This window comes from Fusarium proliferatum, assembly GCF_900067095.1.
Source record: "Fusarium proliferatum ET1 genome assembly, contig: FPRO_scaffold001, whole genome shotgun sequence".
Classification (NCBI taxonomy): domain Eukaryota; kingdom Fungi; phylum Ascomycota; class Sordariomycetes; order Hypocreales; family Nectriaceae; genus Fusarium; species Fusarium proliferatum.
In genome coordinates, this window is record NW_022194790.1 from 3,500,457 (window position 1) to 3,519,685 (window position 19,229).

The 19,229-nt window shown below is 50.3% G+C and overlaps 7 protein-coding genes across 7 annotated transcripts; 2 read left to right on the forward strand and 5 right to left on the reverse strand.

Annotated features, from left to right (window-relative positions):
- Positions 1-313: 313 nt before the first annotated feature.
- FPRO_00936 (uncharacterized protein) lies at positions 314-4,057 on the reverse strand (the record flags this gene model as incomplete). Its single annotated transcript, XM_031220904.1, has 4 exons — positions 314-2,973; positions 3,028-3,436; positions 3,491-3,850; positions 3,911-4,057. 4 exons carry the CDS (start codon positions 4,055-4,057, stop codon positions 314-316), a joined length of 3,576 nt encoding a protein of 1,191 aa, XP_031075536.1.
- A 407-nt stretch (positions 4,058-4,464) lies between these two features.
- FPRO_00935 (uncharacterized protein) lies at positions 4,465-5,364 on the forward strand (the record flags this gene model as incomplete). Its single annotated transcript, XM_031220915.1, has 3 exons — positions 4,465-4,545; positions 4,608-4,674; positions 4,754-5,364. The coding sequence occupies 3 exons, from the start codon at positions 4,465-4,467 to the stop codon at positions 5,362-5,364; spliced, it is 759 nt and encodes a 252-aa protein (XP_031075537.1).
- A 310-nt stretch (positions 5,365-5,674) lies between these two features.
- Positions 5,675-6,817, reverse strand: FPRO_00934 (uncharacterized protein; the record flags this gene model as incomplete). Its single annotated transcript, XM_031220926.1, has 3 exons — positions 5,675-6,007; positions 6,059-6,611; positions 6,672-6,817. The coding sequence occupies 3 exons, from the start codon at positions 6,815-6,817 to the stop codon at positions 5,675-5,677; spliced, it is 1,032 nt and encodes a 343-aa protein (XP_031075538.1).
- Positions 6,818-9,159: 2,342 nt separating this feature from the next.
- FPRO_00933 (uncharacterized protein) lies at positions 9,160-10,824 on the reverse strand (the record flags this gene model as incomplete). Its single annotated transcript, XM_031220937.1, has 4 exons — positions 9,160-9,246; positions 9,318-9,391; positions 9,450-10,727; positions 10,797-10,824. 4 exons carry the CDS (start codon positions 10,822-10,824, stop codon positions 9,160-9,162), a joined length of 1,467 nt encoding a protein of 488 aa, XP_031075539.1.
- Positions 10,825-11,556: 732 nt separating this feature from the next.
- FPRO_00932 (uncharacterized protein) lies at positions 11,557-12,339 on the forward strand (the record flags this gene model as incomplete). The annotated part of the gene is made up of 1 exon (XM_031220948.1): positions 11,557-12,339. The coding sequence occupies one exon, from the start codon at positions 11,557-11,559 to the stop codon at positions 12,337-12,339; it is 783 nt and encodes a 260-aa protein (XP_031075540.1).
- Positions 12,340-12,686: 347 nt separating this feature from the next.
- Positions 12,687-15,306, reverse strand: FPRO_00931 (uncharacterized protein; the record flags this gene model as incomplete). The annotated part of the gene is made up of 2 exons (XM_031220959.1): positions 12,687-14,621; positions 14,674-15,306. The coding sequence occupies 2 exons, from the start codon at positions 15,304-15,306 to the stop codon at positions 12,687-12,689; spliced, it is 2,568 nt and encodes an 855-aa protein (XP_031075541.1).
- Positions 15,307-17,086: 1,780 nt separating this feature from the next.
- FPRO_00930 (uncharacterized protein) lies at positions 17,087-18,957 on the reverse strand (the record flags this gene model as incomplete). Its single annotated transcript, XM_031220970.1, has 2 exons — positions 17,087-18,849; positions 18,909-18,957. The coding sequence occupies 2 exons, from the start codon at positions 18,955-18,957 to the stop codon at positions 17,087-17,089; spliced, it is 1,812 nt and encodes a 603-aa protein (XP_031075542.1).
- Positions 18,958-19,229: the final 272 nt, after the last annotated feature.

Sequence of the window (19,229 nt, forward strand, 5' to 3'; positions counted from 1 at the left end):
AGCGTCTAGCAGTTCCAAGATTTTCGTCCATGTTCAGTTGGAATCTTATTTCAGAGTATTCTCCATATTATAGATGTTTTATTTCGAAAACGTTACAGTTCAAAAACTCGGTGGACTCAGCGTTAACCAATATTCCCCTAGGGCTTTCCACCGAAGTAGGCATGCGACGCCATGATTAACTCCTATTTGTATACCTTTTCTTCTCCTTCAAACCTCCACGTAGCCTCTGCAACGCCGTCCATCAGCGAGCCAGCCCATGCAAGTGTAGTGAAGGCAGCGGGCTGACATTCTTCCAGCGAAAGACCTCATATGGCTAGGTAATTGTATATCGTCCACTAGCTGGTGCTCGACTGTCAGCATCTGCAGCAGCTATTGTTCCTTCTCTTAATAGGCGTGTGAGTTCGCTGAGAGCGGATCCAACAACAACCTCCGTATCGCCTTCGATGAGAATATACAGTTTTGGTTCGGCTCCTGCGGGAACCTCTTTGCCTGGTGGGTAAAAGTTGCCCTTTGTTGTGATCGATGTGCCTGTAGCTTCCAGGATCTTGGCGACATTGGTTCGGTTGGTGACAGCCCATCTGGCCTTTTGAGGGAAATCGTTGATTTCCAATGTGGCATGGAACGCACCAGCGTCTGGGCCCTTGTTGTCGATGGGCTGACCAGCACGAAGTTGGCCAGCCTTTCCGAGGCGGCTGTTGATGGCGGACACGGCTGAACTGACCTTGTCAAGCGGGTCTTTGGACTTGTCTTTCACTCCACCAGTAATGGTTGCCTGTTGAGTAGGCTTGACTTCTGTGCCATCAGCCTTTGCTGACTCGCGGGCTTGAACGCCTGATGCTGCTGCGCGGATTGCACTGAGAGCCTTCTCTGCCTTGTCGTCCTCCTCTTCCTTCTTATCTTCTTTGACCTCCTCCTCCTCGCCCTCGGCCTTGTGGGTCTTGCGCTCGCGGAGACGGGCAGCCTCTCGTTCCTGATCAAGACGATCGAGACCCTTGCCGCCAAAGCCAGAAGTATCTTTGGCCTTGCCAGATTTGACCTTTTCACGGTGAGCTTTCCTCATCTCGTCCAGCCTTTCTGGCACTGGCTGCCCACTCTGTTCAAGAGCCTTGGCAATGCCAACAGAGCAGTTCTCCTGCTCTGGTGTGACGAATGTGACAGCGACACCGGTATTGCCAGCACGACCAGTTCGGCCAGCACGATGAACATAATCCTCCAAGTGGTTCGGTGCGTCGTAGTTAATAACGAGCTTGAGTTGCTTGACATCAAGACCACGAGCTGCCACCGAAGTAGCGATCAAGATAGGCACTACACCCTTCTTGAAGTCTGAGATGGTAGAATCACGATCAATCTGATCTTTACCTCCATGAATGGACATGCAGGGGTAACCCTTGATCATAAGCTCTTTCAATAAATCGTCGGCCTTTTCTTGACGTTCCACGAAAATGAGGGTGCGGGCATCTTCATCACGGTCATAGAGCTCTCCAAGCAGTTCGAGAACACGCAGGAACTTGGATGGCTCATCTCGAACTTCAACGATCTGATCAATCTCCTTTGCCACAACACTACGACCGCCCACTGTAACTTCGATAGGATTATTGAGTACCTTCTTGGTCAGCGAGTCGATGATGCGAGGCATCGTAGCCGAGAAGAGGATAGTCTGCCTGTCAGGTCGCATATTTGCGAAGATCTTCATGACCTGAGGCTCGAAGCCCATATCGAACATTCGATCGGCTTCATCAAGAACAACATATGTGACTCGCTTGAGATTAGTGACCCGCCCTTGGTTCGCAGCTAGAAGATCGATCATTCGACCAGGTGTACACACAATGATCTCCGCGCCACGTTTGAGTTCAGCAATCTGATCTCGGATGGGCGCTCCACCGTAAGCACAGACAGATCGAAGACCCATCATCTTGAGAAAAGGTTTACAGTCTCGATGAATCTGGACGGCAAGTTCTCGTGTTGGAGTCATGATCAATCCGATAGGACCATCTGTATCTTTCAGTGGAGGCTGGTCCTTAATGTGCCGGAACATGGGAAGCAAGAAAGCCATTGTCTTTCCCGAACCAGTCTTAGCCACGCCGATGACATCGCGGCCTGACATGAGAGCAGGAAGAGCCTGCATCTGGATGGGGGTAGGTTTCTCAAAGCCCAAGTTATCAATGACGTCGAGTGTTTGTCGCGTCAGACCACATTGCGCCCATTTCTGAACAGGCTTGGGAACATCCTTTCCGTTGACCTTGATGCCGTCAAGTTCCAGGCGAAGATCAGCTACCTCGGCCTCTGTGAGTTGGCTGAGTTCAGCAGGCTCGACCCAGAAGTTTTTGCGAATAGGTTCAATTTCGATCTTGCTGTAATCAATCACTGGAATGTCTTTCTTCTTTCGCTTCGCAGCCATAGCTAGTAAGGCGTTTGCGTCACCCGTGTCCTTCTTATTGAAATCATATTCATCATCGCTGAAGTAAGCCTCCGGCTCCTGGATCTTTTGCGCTTTGGATGTCCTAGCCGGCTGTTTCACGTCTGTCTGCCTGAGATCAGCCATGAATGCATCCAGTGGATCAACGTCATCCTCCTCCTCGTCAACTTCCATATGTATGGTGGTGTCGGGTTCAGCGGTGTTGTTTGACATGGTATCTCCATTGATCTGGGTTTCGGTCGTCTTTGACTCTTCCTCGCCCGTATCCATTTGATTCTCTGCTTGCAACCGTCTCTCGTGAGCTGCACGGGCGGCGGCGGCGGCCTCCTCTTCAGTCTCCGCGAAGTTGTCCCCATCAGATTCATCATCATCTTGATCGGCATATGGAGTGTCATCAGCTTCGATGGGCAGGGCAGGAAGTTTAGTAAGTTTTCGTTTAGTAGTGTCTTCTTCATCCAAATCAAGCTTCCGTTTGGCGGGGAGCTTGTCAGTTTCTGCGTTATTCTTCACGAATCCAAACCCACTAGCTTTTGTTCGATTCGCAGGGAGAGCTGATGCTAAGATAGGTTGGTCAACTGAGCTTGAGCGGAGAACCGAGGATGAGAACCTACCGCTGATAGACGGTTTTAGAGGCACTGAGGGCTTAGCAGGGACCGGGAGCTTTTCGGGCTGCCCCCCCAGAGAGCCCAAGGCTGGTTTTACGCCTTCGTGTGCCCGGGAAGCTGCCGACTTCTTTGCGATGGCCTTAGGGTCAAACTTGCCAGAGTATGGGACGACAGGTGAAGCAACAGTCGGTGTTGCAGCCGGCGAAGCAGTTGCAGAAACTGATGGAGAGACTGTTTTTGAGGACGTCCCACTCGCTTTCTTGTCCATTTCAGCCAAGAGGTTCCTTGTCTGGCTTGGATTTACTTCTTTTTGTTTCTGGCTGGCATTCTCTTTCTTCTTCTTCCATGCTTCAAGTTTGGCTAATCTTTCAGCCTTCTTGTCGACCTCCGGCTGTCCGGAATCTGCCTTGGGAGTCTGCAATCGATATCCATTAGCAATACTTTCATGAAAGGGAGACTGCGATCGAACCTCCTCAGTATCAGGTTTCCCACTGCCGCCAAGTGAGATCTTCTGTGTTCTGCCGTCTTCACGAATGCTGCGAGTAAGGGAGTCAGCCGTACCCTCACGGCGCCCAGGGGTGCGGTTGCGGGAGTCGTCTCGCCTTCTCACATCCCGATCACCTTCTCTGCTGTGGTTATGTCGCCTATCTGGTGATCGATTGCGACCATCGTAGCGTTCTCGGGATCTCCTCCGATCTCTTTCGCGATGGTCTCGTCGTCCACCCCGGTAATAATTGTCGTCGCGCAGGTCTATAGAGCGGTCTCTCCGTCGATAATAATCTCGATCTCGCCCATGGTCTCGATCTCTTTCGCGGTCGCGGTTTCTGGGCTGTTCATGGATAAAATCGTCAGAATAAAACCGGTCATAGTTAGATGGTTGCCTTCTCACATCTGGACTGCGTGATCTGCTACGTCGCCGATGGTCCCGTCCATCGTTGCGCCGATCCCTAGCTCGACGATCATCATTGCGGCGACGGCGAGAACTGTGGGTGCTGCCTGCAGGACTTGGTGAGCGCGAGTCTCTCGGCCGAGCCATTATTGGTGGTCTCGCAGGCTCAGCAGGACACTTCGTTGGTGAGTAGTACTTTGAAACGGAAGACCGAAGCCTAGGCAATGCGCCACAAGCGCGTGATCGTATATTCGCGGCGCAACTTTACACACGCCCGTAAGCTTCTCTCAAGCGCGTTGTCCGAAATTAGGTGTCGCAGTTTGTCTCCGGATGGATATAGGGAAGGCCGTTGTGTTGATGTGAGAATGAAACTTTAGCTTCTTGGAAGGCTGATGGGTTGAAAGTCTGGGGTTCATTATCCGGGCTTTTTCCACCAAAAGACCCACATAGATGAGCCACGCTAGTCCCAAACGGATTCTTGATCAACCTACCTCGGTTTCATGTTGATTGATTGTCAGTCTCATCTCCAACATCTCAAAGTTCAAGGTGACAGTATGGCCGGCCTCGTTGAATATGCAAGTAGCGATGACGAGGAAGAAATACAAGAGGTGGAATCTTCTCTATCTCAGAATAAGGTAAGAAATATCCCATGACTATTCACCACCACATAGCAACGGCTTTGTCTAATTATCACCAGCAAAGAGTGAACACTACAGATAACAAACAGCAAGATCGAGAAGTAACGGAGAAAACCAATACATCGGGTAAGGAAGGACCTCCTCATTCGTACTCTCCATATGCCTGCTTCTGTTTCAAGACATCTCTGACCTTGCAACTATGTAGCTTCTGAGTATAAGAGTCTGGAAGATGTTCCCATCGCACCAATTCAACAAAATGCTGCGCCCTTGGGACCTTTCCTACCACCCATGGAAGGAGCTGTTGTGAATGATCAAGATCCAGCATCTAGACCTGCTTCACCATACTCTAGCAATCGTGCTCTTCTTCGTGACCTGACGTTACCATCAGCACCTAACCTAAATATTCCACCATCGCCCCCAGGATCACCACCGCCCGGCACAAACGAGAAATTTGAGAAATTCCTTGAGCTCAAGAAGAAGGGAACACACTTCAATGCAAAACTGGAGCAATCAATTGCACTCAAAAATCCCAGTTTGATGGATAAACTGATGAGATTTGTCGAAGTTGATGAGCACAGTCAGTATTCAACTACATTAGCTACAGATTTGTGGAATCCTGCAGCGTTTCCAGAATGGGCGTTCAAGGAGAAGCTACGGAAGAGCCACGACAAATTGCTGAAGGAGAGAGAAGCAGAGAAGACCACTGGTACCAGGACGACCGTTGAATTCGTCCCATCGTCATCATTGGCAGGCCAGGATGCAACAGCGAGAAGTGAGCCTTTAAGAGGCGAAAAACGGAAAACTAGTTGGAACTAAGGATGAAGGCGCTAGGTTGCAGCATATGATCGCAGAGATAGCTCTCTACCGAGGAACATGACCAGGATCACACTCACAAGATGGAGAGTCGGAAGTTTCATTCAGAGACCTGCTGGATACTAGATGACTCTAATCAAAGGTATCATTATAACCGCCCGCGCCTTTGGCCAAACCACCACCTCCTGGTAGCTTTACATTAATCGAGCCGACGTCCTACATCATCCACCGCCACCAGAGTTGCATAATTCATGACCCTTCGTTGCTTCCATGCACACATGGCATACAGCCCAAATACCAATGAATACTACAATTAATCACTCTTGCTCTCGCACTTGACCTCATAGTCGAGGTCCTTCTTCAAAATGGCACCAATGTCGATTTCGACTGTTTGATTTGAACTCGCCAATGCTGCGGCAAAATAGGTAAGGTTTTCACCATGGTTGACGACCGACTTGCCCAGTAGCTTGAAGGGGAGTTTGCCTGTTTTGCAGTAGGGCTCTTGCTGGACGGCGTTGAGTATAATACTCTGGTTCATGCTGGCAGTGATGTTGACGACGTTGTCACCAGGCTTGAGCACCAAGTTTGGAATCGTCAGGGTGCCGACTTCGACATCTCCAACAAAATTTGTGAAGGTAACGTTGCCCTTAATTCATGATTAGTCTGGAAAATGCATGGATTGTGAGTGATAACTTACATTGTCTAGTGTGAATACGGAAGCGTTTGGAATCGTGGTAGTGCCGTTGAAGTTGGGACCATCTTTACCACTACCAAAGCCGATGTGGCCGTTGTTGACTTCAGTGCCAGCGAAATGGTTAAGACCCTTGAGTTCCAATGTCTTCTTGAAGGTGACGCCGTACTTGCGCGTTAGACCGCTTGGCTTCACTTTCGTCTTTCCGTACACGGTGACACGGACTGTCTCATTGTTGTGGAACCAGACGTTGAAACGGGTGAACTCCTCCATGTCGGTGATTGTGACCTGCTGGCTGACGTTGACGACCTGGTGTTTGTTGCTGTTGGTCTCTGGCATCTTCACGGTAGCAAACGCTACGTGTGCTGGCCAATCCTCGAGATACATATCAGCCTCGAAGGGGTCAACCTTGGCATGGATCTTGCCATCGGTTGTGATAGAAGAATCGATTTCCATGAGATAGGCGTCACTCTCGGTGTCAAGGATTCGAACGGATTGGATTTCCAACTTGGCTTCGTTGATCTTACTTTGTGCAATCTTCGGGACAGCGACAAGAATTCTGAGGGGGTAAAGTCAGTTCTGCAATTGACACTTGAAGGAACAGCGGCTTGCAACTTACATCACGGGAACCACGATGACAACAATGACACAGAGAATGATGAGATAAACCCACCAGAAGCGTTTGCAGTGTCTGGCGCAAGTTCGCTTCTTGGACCTGGGGACAGTCCCATTCTCGGTCTGGGTGACCTCGTTCTTTTCCGACATGTTGGCCTGATAATAGAAAAAGGAATGATAATTAGGGGTGTGAAAGGGGTTTTGTAACAAGACAGGACAGGTCCGACGTCGTGGAAGTGAAGAAGAACAAGCCAATCTTCAACATACACCAAAAGAGCGATCAAAAGGGAACAATGGCTGAATTTAAGTATTTCCACCAGGGTTGGAGTAGGTACCTACTCGGTCGAACTGGCAATCTGCAAACCTTGCGGCGAAACAAGAACGGAAGTAACGACACCCACAAATAATTCTATGCAGCCTTCAACCTTGGCGGGACTAGATCGCCATGATCCGAGTCCCTTTGCATCTGTACCCGGGCATTGCCTGCCCAATGAGGCAAGTGTCCGATGAGCGACACGGCGCTATTCCCCAGGTTTGCCCCGCATGGGTTGGGGGTGGAGAGGAAATGCTTCCTTCGATGAAAAGACCCTGGTCAAACCCTCCTTCTTCGTAGGCTCCTAGTCCATTATATCCTTTGTTCCTCGGCAGCTTGTGAATCTCCTGGAAGCACCACATGTATATGGGGCCTCTATGTCTATTGTCCGACGTCGCCAAACCGCGCTGGTTAGCCCGGACGATGCCCGGCACGCCCTCCATCTCTTGCTGCATACATACACGCAGGATCGCGGATCCAGACAACAACCTTGCTCTCTTTCCATAGCTTAACAAAGCTTGTTTGTGAAAGGACCCCTCAGATTGAGGGCAAAGCATGGGCATAAACTGGGCCGATATGACATGGCACATGACACAACACATTGGATAAAAATCGAAGCCTCCTTGAACCCTGCCGCCGCTTTACACACTGCTTTTTTGAACCGTCTGGTGGCAAGGTCTACATACAATACTTTTGATTAACAAGTCTTGCAGAGCCGTCCCTAATTGATTAAGGATTTACATGGCAGAAGTCGTTGACGTTGAGGAGTCATCAATCACAGTCGTCTTTTTCTTGCTCTGCTGCCAACTGAAAGATGAGCTCATAAAGTCAAAAAAGAACACCTACGAAAAGAATGTGCCGAACGAAAAGAAGAGGACTTTGCACGCGACAGGCATAGAATTGAGGGTTGCTAATTAAAACCGACGAATCACGAGACAAGAAGCCTGTGCTCTCCCTTCGCAATTCGACGATCAACATCAAGCAGCAAGCAGACTAAGCCCAACTGGTCGAACAGAAGTTGGAACGTTGGTCCAACGGAAATTCTTCATCATTGACAGTTGGGATTCTCTGTCATATCGTTGATGGGTCGTAACACCCCTCGTCCTTCATTGCACCAAATATTTAAAGTTGTTCAGTGGCTTGTCATGACAACTAACCAATTTATTCTGATTGGCATGAATGACACATGCCACGTTAGAAAGCGGCACCTGAGCTTCGGAGTGGCTCCAAGAGAAGCAAGCGGCGCAGAGGGGTTCAGCTCAGTTATCCATGTGCCCTCTGGAAGGGCCGGCTGTGACACACCATCTCGGCCGGGCATCCTCTCATGGTATGGTTGGTTTCCAAGTTTTCTAAGTCAAGGGTGTGATTTGATTTGATGGCCCTTGTCCCTGCATTGTCGCCACAAATTACCTCTGGTTTGCCTTTCGTGGAATCTATGTATTTGTTATTTCCGCCATGACTGCAGCGCAAGATGAATTGATCAGCAGAGAACTGATCGGTACTTGTCTCTGCAGAGAATTGCGTTTTCCCCCATGCTATGTTCTTCCCCAAACACCTAACAAACTCTGGTTCGATACTCATGCGTTGACGCATCGCCAGGAACCCTTGAAACCAATTCCAACTGCGCCGCATGATGCCTCCTCGGCACAGCTAACAAACACGGCCAGCCCTTTGTACAGTATCGTATCATTCTCCTCATTCCCCCTCCATTACTCAGTTTTAGCTTTCAGATCTTATTGCTTTTACCTCCGAAACGGAGCACCACCCCCCCTGCAAGGTTCATCAGGATAGATAGTGAAATCAAAACTTAAGCATTTTTATCTTGAACCACTATTGTAAAATATCTACTGGCAGTGGAAACATCCCAGTTTCTTACTGAAACCCGTCATTTAGAATGATGCTTTCGAAATGTATTAGTACTGTGGAAAAGTTTTGAGAGATTCCATTCGAGAGATTCTGATGCCTCACTTTTCCCTAGTCCGCGATGTCACCCAGAGGCAACGGTGTTGGCCAGCCCACCACATTACCAGAGCCGTCTTCCCGGAGAGCTCCCGCTGTTGCCGCTTCGATGAGGGAAGCAGGGCTCCCTGGTAATTGCAGTGGAGACTAAAGGAAATCCAGTATCCAAGCCGAGGCTGCATCTGGCATATGAAGATATCGTCTGCGGTTGCTTCATACTTTACAGCTTAGACTTTGTCCACAAGCCTTGACGGTCCAGCCCTGAATCTCCATCGTAAATATCTCGTTCCACCTGTCGAGCATTGACCTGCCAAGCGAGTTAGTCGAGATCGCCAACCATGGGGAATGGAATCTGGGGAAAAGATGGGGAAATCTTACGAATTTAGGACCGAGCTCCGAGATATTCTTGGCTCCGAGTAATCGCATACATGTTGCTGTCTCTGCCTCGAGGACTATTTTGCATGTGTTAGCCGGGGTTCGGGCATTCTCAAAATCACAGGCTCAGCTTACTCTCGAGTGTTCTCTCGACGCCGGCTTGGCCACCAGCGCCAAGTCCAAAAAGAGCACCTCGTCCAATACCGACTCCGCTGGCTCCCAGACACAATGCTTTTACAACATCTGTTCCTCGCTTGATGCCTCCATCAACCCATATCTGGACCTTGCTCAGAACCTCAGGGCAGTATTTGCGGATTTCGAGAAGTGTGTGTATAGCGGGAGGGGCTGTGTCGACAGCACGACCGCCATGGTTCGATAAGATGATGGCCTTTACTTGAGGAGCATACTTTGCTGCGAGATAAGCATCCTCATGAGTCTGCAGACCCTTGAGAACGATGGGTAGATCTGTGTGAGCAGCTAGCCAGGGAAGAGTTGTCTTCCAAGTCAAGTCGGCCGCTGTGCCAAAAAACAGCTGTTGACCAACACCTCCAGCACCGGGCTTGCTCTCACCACTGGCAGGGCTGGGTTCAGAGTAGTCAAAGTTTTGCTTCTCATCCAGCTCGCGTTTACCAGGAACAGGCGCATCAAGGGTCAGGCAGATAAATTTGTAGTACTCTCGCATAGAGTTGATGCGCTTGAGCATCGCCTCGCTTTTCTCCCGCTGGTTCTGGACGTAGAGTTGCCAACCAAAGGTCTGGCCTGGCTTTGCGCCCTCGATGATTTGCTCAGGAGTCATCGACGCATTGTTCGACACAATCTGCATGGCCCCGAATCGAGAGCATGCCTTGGCGATGCCTTGCTCTCCATCGGGATGAGCCAGGCGGGCCATAGCAGCAGGGGCGACAAATATTGGTAGCCCGACTCTGTTGCCAATCAATGTGGTTGAAAGATCGCAAGCTGTACAATCAACAAATACGCGCGGCCTAAGAAGTATATTTTTATAGACATGGTTATTGTATGTTTTTGAAAATAGATCGTCGGCGGCTGAGAAGTAATATGCCCAAGCCTTTTTCGAAATGCGCTTGGTAGCCTCCTCCTCGATCTCATCAAGATTCATGAGTGATGCCATTGGTGGCGACTGGTTATCTCGGGACTGTGTGGTGGCGTTTTCGCCGGTCGATTGGGAGTCAGTGAGTGTTTCGGGATTCACTTCACCGAGGATATTCTCGGGCTTGAGGTTCTCCTCGAGGGTTCCCGGTGGGTGAACGGGATCATATTCATCGGTGGCATCCTTCCCCGCGAGCTTCAGGATGATCTTCTTACCACCGGGGTGCGATGGAAGAAACTCAGTCACGTCGTAGACTTTGCCATAGAGAATGACCCAGCAACTCTCCGGGGTGTTGTGTTTGGCCACTATCGCGAGTATGTCAGTTATTGCGCCTTCTGTAAACATTGTTAAGCTCCAATCGGCGCTGTTCATACCTTCAGCCGCGTCGAAAACCTTGGCCATGCTGTATATGTGCAGAGTTGAGTCAATTGAGTTGCAGGAGGAAAGATGTGGCGCGAGACGGTCTATTAAAACGTTGAGGCCAGTTTGACTGATCTACAGACTCGGCAGATACTGTCCCGCCTCCAATTGGGTTCTCAGAATTGGGGGTTTCCTTGGGGGTGATTTGTGGGAGGTACGGAGTAGAAGTTATGACGATGTAATTGAAGCGAGAATGTGACTAAATGCCCAAGAGAAATAAATGAGTCGGCTTCGTATCGCAAGGGCGCTTTCATGAGCAAGGATTCAATTTACATGGAGATATTCATTCTTCAGTCTCATCATGGCGCGCATTACCAGGCTGTGTACAATTACGTTATCCGCCATTGGGTCGGACTGGATCCCGATCATGACCGGCGACCTTGGCCGAAAAAATGGGTAAGGAACGGCGTATTGGGTGTACAGGGACTTATGATAGGGCACCCAACACATTGGTTTCAGTGACGAGAGCCGCCTGAGGGCCATCATGACAACCTAGCGCCACAAATCTAGCCGCATGCGCGCCACAACCGATGAGGTCAATTTTGCGCTAACGATTTATTACGACATCCATCCGAAAAGCGCCTTCCAAAGCTATACTTGCCAGGAACGACCATCTTCATTTGTATCAGTAAAATTTCCTGTCTCGGATATTCACTTCAGTGAATTCCTACACAACTTCTTTCTCTATACGCTCGTTCTTCAATGCCCTAAAGTATGCGACTCTCTGTTTCTTCTCCCGCTGTGCGCGACGTTTCTCGGCTTTGTGTCCGGTGTCAACTCCGAGCTCGCCGAGCTTCGACTCTTGTGCCATCGCATCGACCATCTGTCACAGCGACGCCCACACGACATCATGTAGCTCTCGCAGTGGCGGTTCGGGGCCCAGCTGTGAATAGAGCTCATGCCCGCGCCGTATCTAGTGCCGCGCAGCCTGAGCAAGAACCGGCCTCGTCCAGCGCACCACCCTCGACACACTATGACCTGTTCCCCGAGACGCTTCCCGATGGTCCTCCTCCGGCAGGACACTTTCCTATCGATACTCGTGCTCTGCGCCGTGAGTTTCTCCGTCTGCAAGCTCGGGCTCATCCGGATATGCATCCTACTCAGGACAAAGCTCGTGCCGAGGCCATGTCAGCACGCATAAATGAGGCTTATAAGACGCTTTCTAACCCTCTTCTTCGAGCACAATATCTACTCTCCCTTCGAGGCGTCGACGTCGCCAACGACGAGACCCTCAAGGTAGAAGAGCCAGAACTATTAATACTTGTGCTTGAGGCACGCGAGGAGATTGAGGATGCCGAGCACGAAGAGGATCTAGACGAACCTCGTGCTGCGAATGATGCACGGATTGTGGAGAGCGAACAGGTGCTGGAGCGTGCGTTTCAGCATGATGATATCGAGGCTGCGAAACATGAGGCTGTGCGTCTGCGCTATTGGGTCAATATCAAGGAAAGTTTGGATAACTGGGAGAGGGGCCATCATGTTGTGTTACAGCATTAAATAGATAGAAACAAAAAACTTACGGTGGCATTGCTTAGGTACCACCCAGCTTCTTGATATAATAAGATGAATATGTGACCAGACTTGTTCGATGTATCATGAACGCTGCTTTGAAGATACTTCCATGCTTTCAATTGGCAATAGCATCGTACAATGAAAGCGGATTCTCAATAGTAATTATTGTTATTTGTTGGTACAGGTAGCAACAACTTTGTCATGATTTGACTTTCATCATATATCCAAACGCTAAGGGTTCCCACTTATGCGCCAGCGAATTATATAGTATACCCATCATATCCCAGACACTCATACGCCTATGCAATACACACGCCTCCACGTACACCAGCTTATCTTTGGTAGGCTGGCAGCTGCTCTCCATCGACGTGCCTCGAAGTCCCAGAAGGTCCCGCACTAGTTCCGTAACCTGGAAAATCATCATAATCATCCACCACTGGGGCAGTTGGTGCGCTTGCTTCCGCATCAGCTTCCACCTCCCTCGATGGGCCTTCGTCTGCTCTTCGTTGCATATCCTCGGGAACGTCTGGCGGTGCACTGGCTTCATTCAAGAGCCGTTGACGTTCGAGTTCTTGTTTGTCTTCAACAACCCCTGGGAGAAGCACTGTTGGTAAGTCAACATCGTCTTCCAAAGGGGCCGAAGGTCCCGCATCGGGGGCACTTGGAGCGTTGGGAGTATTTGGAACAAAGCCACCACCGAGATCAGGGACTCGGGGCGTATCCTCTGCATCGTATATATCTTCGTCATCGTGACTTGTTGACGGGCCCGCTTCTGGTGGCTGACTTGGTAGAAGCCGTGTTTCCGCTTGCCTAATCCTCTCCTTCTCGGAAAGGTTGTTCTGGTTAAGTATTTCAGGAGGTGGGATGTATGAAGGCGCGGCAGGAGAGGGAACAGGGCCGCTTGAACTTGACCCAACGTCTCGAGGCCGGAGCGACGGGTGTTGCACCGGGACCACTTGTGAATATGGCTGTGGAGGATGAGAAGGGATCGTTGGAAGTCGGCTCCCATTGGCCTGTGATGGAAAATAACCTGCAGGGGAGAGTGGCGTGCTGTTCGAGTATGGCTCAAGGGGAGGATCGTCAGCATAATTTGGTTCTTGGCCTATCACCTCTTCTTCATCGCTTTCAAGAATCTGTACGCTTCGCGAAGTGGGCGAAGCTCTCGACTTTTTCTTCCCGCGAGATGAATCAGTTGTGCCAACGACTGTTTCCATCGACACCGCGATAACGCCCTTTTCATGGCGCATCTGAGAAGTGTCTGCAATATTAGCACCTCTTCTTGGCCCATAAGTATGATTGTCTGCACTTCCATGGCCATAAGATCCGAATCTGGCAGGGCCAGTTTGCATTTGATTTGACAGTCTTCCGCCGAGGTCAACAACTACCTCAACCACATACTTGAAGCTGATCATCTCTCCAGGTACACCTTTGATAGTCGGAAAGGAGTCGTCAGGTAGCTTAACGGTCACAGTGACCGACGTTTGCATGGTGTTAGGGTCAATGATTAGGGGTGCTATGTTCTGGTCAAGATCCTTACGGAATATGCTTGTAGAACTTGAAGATGTCAACGAAAGACCACCCAAACCGGTCCGAGATCGCGGAAACACATCCTCCTTATCAATGCGAGCCACATCGTCACGACTTAAACTCTCGTCAAACAGAGCACTCGGTGGGTTGCTGTCGATTTTGCCTTGTCTGAGGAGTGTTACAATCACACCAGTCATGCTCTTCACCCGTTTAGTATGTTGAACCGTGACCCGCACGGAGACAGCATCACCCGGCAAGCAACCGCCCTTCAGCAGCTCGACTGTCGCGGTAATCGTCTTTTTATCAACTGCTTGCTGCTTGGCCGATGTGAGTGTCCCGACCTGAGACAGCGCGGCTTCCGGCCTGCTCAAGCTTGTGCTGTTGCTGACGCCACTTTCGCCGCTGATTTCGCTTCGCATATCGCTTTGTATTGGGCTTCTCGGATTCGTCACCTGTTCACGAAGGTCTTCCGTTGGTGTTTCTAAAGGATCTTGCTCCGAATTGAACTCGTTGATCTCAGAAGGAGCTGCAGTTGACTTGTCCATCACCATGGACTTTCTCCTACGATTTCGTTTCGATATCGGCTCTAAGAAGATAGTGCGCGGCCGAGGGATGGGCAGCAGTCCAACATCCACATTCTCTACTAACATAACTTTTCGCTCGCATGATGATGTTGGGGTAATCGATGTTGGCCTAGTCAGCGTGGCAGTTACCATATATGAAACGGTCCCTCGCTCGAACTACATGGTAAATTAGTGATAAGGGGATGATTGAGGATAGCAGCAAACCTACGTCAATACTGCTTGGAAGCCCTTTGTCAGGAAACAGCAGGTCGAAACCAAACTCGTATCTGCCAGGTTCCAGCCTCCCCTCGCCGCTTAATACCTGCTCGTCTTGGAAAAGGCTTGCAAGACCATTGCCGTGATATCGTGGGCGCGCCGAGTCCCCATTCTGCGGTAGTACGATACTTCCTTGCGCTTTTGCAACCGAAGTCGGGTCCTTCAGGACACGGACATATCCGTGTAGCGAAACGGTCAAATGAGTAATGCGAACAGGTTTTACGACGACTATGACGACAGCACCACGGACATTGTCGCCAGCACTGTATCGACGGTGTGGTTCCTCAGCACGAATATGAAAGTCAGTGATATTGCGATTCCGATTGCGCAAAGGGAGCGAGAGAGGGAGGCTCAGTCGCGAAAGAAATCTTGGGCGCGTAGAAGAGGTGGTAGATGCGGTGGGGGAGGTAGCCCGCGGGGCGGCAGAGGTCGCCGAGCCAGCAGACTCGGCGGGAGAAGATATCTCGAGGTTCGTGGGCGTGTTTGGAACGTTAGAGTTCGCAGGGCCAGGAGTTCCTGTGGGATTGGAGAGCGAGGGAGAAGATTTTGACCGGCGGCCCATTCCCAGACGTGGTGCCCAAGGCATAAGAAGGACCAGGATCCGAGGTCGAGAGCGACGTCGAGCTCAGAAAACCGACGTCGCAATCCTTGGAGCGAGAGCTCGCAGCCTCTTGCTCTGGATTGATTTTAAAGTCGTATCGGGAAGCCGTTGAATTATATGTATGCGGCGGGTACGAACGTTGAAGCAGAGGCGTTTCAATCTGTCGGCGCGTCGGCGGCGGTTGCGGCTGCGTGTTCTAAGCCTGCAGGAGGGGTACAAGAGGGTGCGAGATCGACATCCAAGAAATCGGCCGAGAATATGAATAACAATAAACCCAATCAGAAATACAAATACTATACACTATAGATGAGCTGAGGCAGAAAATGTGACCTGAGCGAGCGAATGACGAGTATTGGGTCGTGGAGGCGGAGATGGATGGCGGCGGTAGCGGCAGCAAGTCGAAGCGACGGACGATACTCAGTACCTACCTACTGGGCACTACCAACTAGCACTGCCTTAGCTAGGTACCTACCTACCTAGCTTAGCACCTGCAAGCCAAAATGATAGAAGGTTTACATACAATCGCGGGATGGACGGGAGGGGATGAAAGAGCCAATTGGAAAGGTACCTTCCTAGCGGCTGTAGAGGTCCCCGTAGTGGTCCCTAGCGCCTCCCGAACGGTGTTGAGCAAGATGGAGATACGGCTGGAGCTTGTTGGGGTAAGAGTATAACCATTTTCAGGCGTGGCGAATATATACGAAGCGGGCATGGCTAAGGTATGAAATCTTCAATGCAAAGCACATCCCCAATTGAAAATGAAATTTCTGTCAGCTGGGCATGTGACTTGATCTCTCATATTAATACAGTCATGTACGGCATCTCGAATCTGCCCTACCCAGATTGTCAGCCTGCAGATGCCAAGGCTCTGTAGAACATCGCACCGCCAAGAAAAGCTTGGTTAAAGTCTCGACGAGCTTGGCTCACACATCCTGCCAAATGCCTGGGTCATGGATGGTTAAAAGTGACAGGTCTGGCGACTAGCGGAAACGGCCAGCTGAGTGCATTTTGTTGTCGAGGCTGCCATAGTTACAGTTGGACTACGGTTGCCCTGTGCTTTTACTATCTTCGAGTATCTGACTGTTTCCCGGTTGTCAGTTTTAATGCCATCGTACAGAACGGGGGGATGCGAAACTACCTTACGCATGTTCCTTGCCAACCACATCCATAGGATTAGTCTAACATGCGGCGCGGATGGATCCGGTGCAGCCGCATCACTGGCCATGATGCGACAGACACGTTCCTTAGTGGGACCTTGTCGTGGAGTGAGGCCAACGAATCAAAGGTTGCAATGTTTGCTTATTATGTCTTCAAGATATTGCAAGGGTAAATGCATCTGGCTGGGTAGGCAGACAGGGTTCTCGACTGTTATCGACTCTGCTACACTCTATGAGATTTCCGTGAGTGTAGACAGCTATGAGCTAGCGGAGGTTTATTCGACAAGGAGTCATGACACTCAACCATTGCAATGAGGTGGTTTCTAATATATTCTTTTGTTCTATGTTATCATGCCTTGTTGACTTTCCAGTCCGGTCGTCCACGCCGATCAATCCTATGCTGCGACTCAAACACATCTCAAACTACAATTACATAGGTACATGGTATCATTATCCATCCAAAGAGTTCTGGAAGCCCGTCCAGACCCACGTTACCTCTGGGCCCAGTGTGATACAAGACAATGATGAAGAGAACCCATCGTTAATAACTCAAGCCAAAACGCCATTCAGTGCTATGCCATTATACCTGTCCGTTGAATGCTTTAGGCAGTTTAATCCAATGCTTCTCCACTCAAAATACTTTTTAGGATGCCTGCGCCAGCGCCGTCGGCTACAGATTCGATCTCTTTTTCTGCAACGCAGCTCGTGATTCTCCGCTCATCTCCACTTGCAGCAAGAGTCTTGCGACCTCGTTTGCTGGGTGTTTGTGGTGCCGCAAGGCTTCCGTTCTTTCCATCGGATGCGTTGACTAACCCCAATGTTTCGAGACTGCCGGCAACCTCGCGGAATTCAGAACTCGATAAAGGGTGCAGAACCGAATCGCGGGTACAGAGCTGACAGTAAGCATCGAATAAAGTCTTGATAGTTGGTGCCAAAAACTTCTTTTTGGAAGGTGTGGAGCCGTTGTTGGCCATCTTAGCGGCAGCTCGAGTTCGTTTCTCATAAGCTATCAAGGCACAGAGTGCTGCCTTCTGCTGGAGGTTAAGTGCCTTGAGTCGTTGGGTCGTTCCGTTGCTGAAAGCTGCTGCTGTAATTTTATTCAGATGTCCGATCGATGCCCGGGGCGCAGTTTCTGCTGTGAGAGCCTTCAAAGAGTTCGCCATTAGCTGAAACACGGTTTTTGAGCCACCGGATGCGCCGTTGATGTTTTCCCCAAGAGGTCGTTTCGAAGGGGTCATCTGTAGCAGTTCTTCCCTCGCTTCTTCCTCGTACTTCTGACGCGTTTCGGTCTCGATCAAGTCAAGTGCACGGCGACAAATCTCGAAGGCTTTGCGAAGGTCCCCAGTCTGACTCGAAACCTTGCGGGAGCAGAGTTCAATAGCAGCAGGGTGAATGAATGGCACGTGACCCTCCTTTCCATCAGCCGGCATCAGGGACCTGAGTCTCATAGTGATGATATTCTTGACCTGGGCTGCGGTATAGGGCAGGAATGGCAATAGATCAGGCTTCAGGTTCTTGGCCTTGAGTCGAGGAAGGAAACGATCGGTCAAGTCCAGGGCGTTGGCAATACCGACAAGAATCAGGCATGAGTTCTTTTGTAGCGACCACTCAAACACGCGATATAGACTTTCCAGACCCATCGTTAAAATATGGTCGATCTCATCTAGGGTCACAAGATAGACGGTAGCCGACTGTGTCTTGGGCACGAACATAGCCTGCAAGCTGGAAATCGCATCTGCCTCGGAAGAGTCGAAACCTTGGCCAAGCGCGCCGAGAAGTGTGGTGTAGAGATCTTTAGAAGATTTGACACTCATGCAATTGACATATGCAGACATGACGCCTTTGTGGTTGGCAAACTGTCGACTTATCTCGGTAATCATGGCACTTTTGCCCGTGCCTGGTGGACCGCTCACATATAGGCAACCGTTGGGGGCAGGCGAAGAGCTTCGTCCGAGGAATTCCATTACCTGATTTCGTTCTGCATCTCGGCCGATAAGTTGGCCAGGCTCAGCTCCACGGGCAAACAATTGTCGTGCTGAATGGTAAATGGTTTGTATGGTGCTTGGTGAGAGTGGTGTTTGTGGTGTGAGTCGCTTGAAGAGTTTGCCTGCCGACATGACAGCATGCCGAGGCGTCGTAGGAGGCACCGAGAGTGCATCTCGATGTCGGGGCGTCGAGGGTGTAACGGGATTCTGCTTTGTGGATGCTTGTGAGGGAGACTTTCGGTTCCGAGCAGGGAGCTCAGCCAATATGTCGTTTTCTTCATCATCGTCGAAGGGAGAGTATGCAGGATCTTGGTTCTCGTCGTTGTATGAAACAGTCCTTGCAAGACGGCGACTTCGTTTCGTGGGAGTAGCCACAAGGCAGGGCATATCTTGAATTATAATATTAGCAAAGAAGGGCTCTTGTTTCCTTCCGCCGGCGGAGACTCACCAGTTTCATCAATGCCGCGGGCTCTCTTTCCTAGTGTTGCTCGAGCCATGACTAGAATGGTTCCTTCCAACTTGTGTAGATATGCAGAGTTGTAAGCCGAGCACTTTCCAATAATCAGTGGTATAGGGTTGTGAAGGTCTGGAAGTTGCAAGAGGAGTGCTTGCCGAAAGCAGCTGCAGATTGTCCTGCGTCGAATATTAAGAATGGAGCCCCATTTGGGTACTCAGGGCGCTTCGCGCCACGATATGGCATAAGACGTGTTGAAGTCGCGTAGAAACGCGACCTGCGGGCCACGATCAATTAAACATGTGGTCAGTGCAC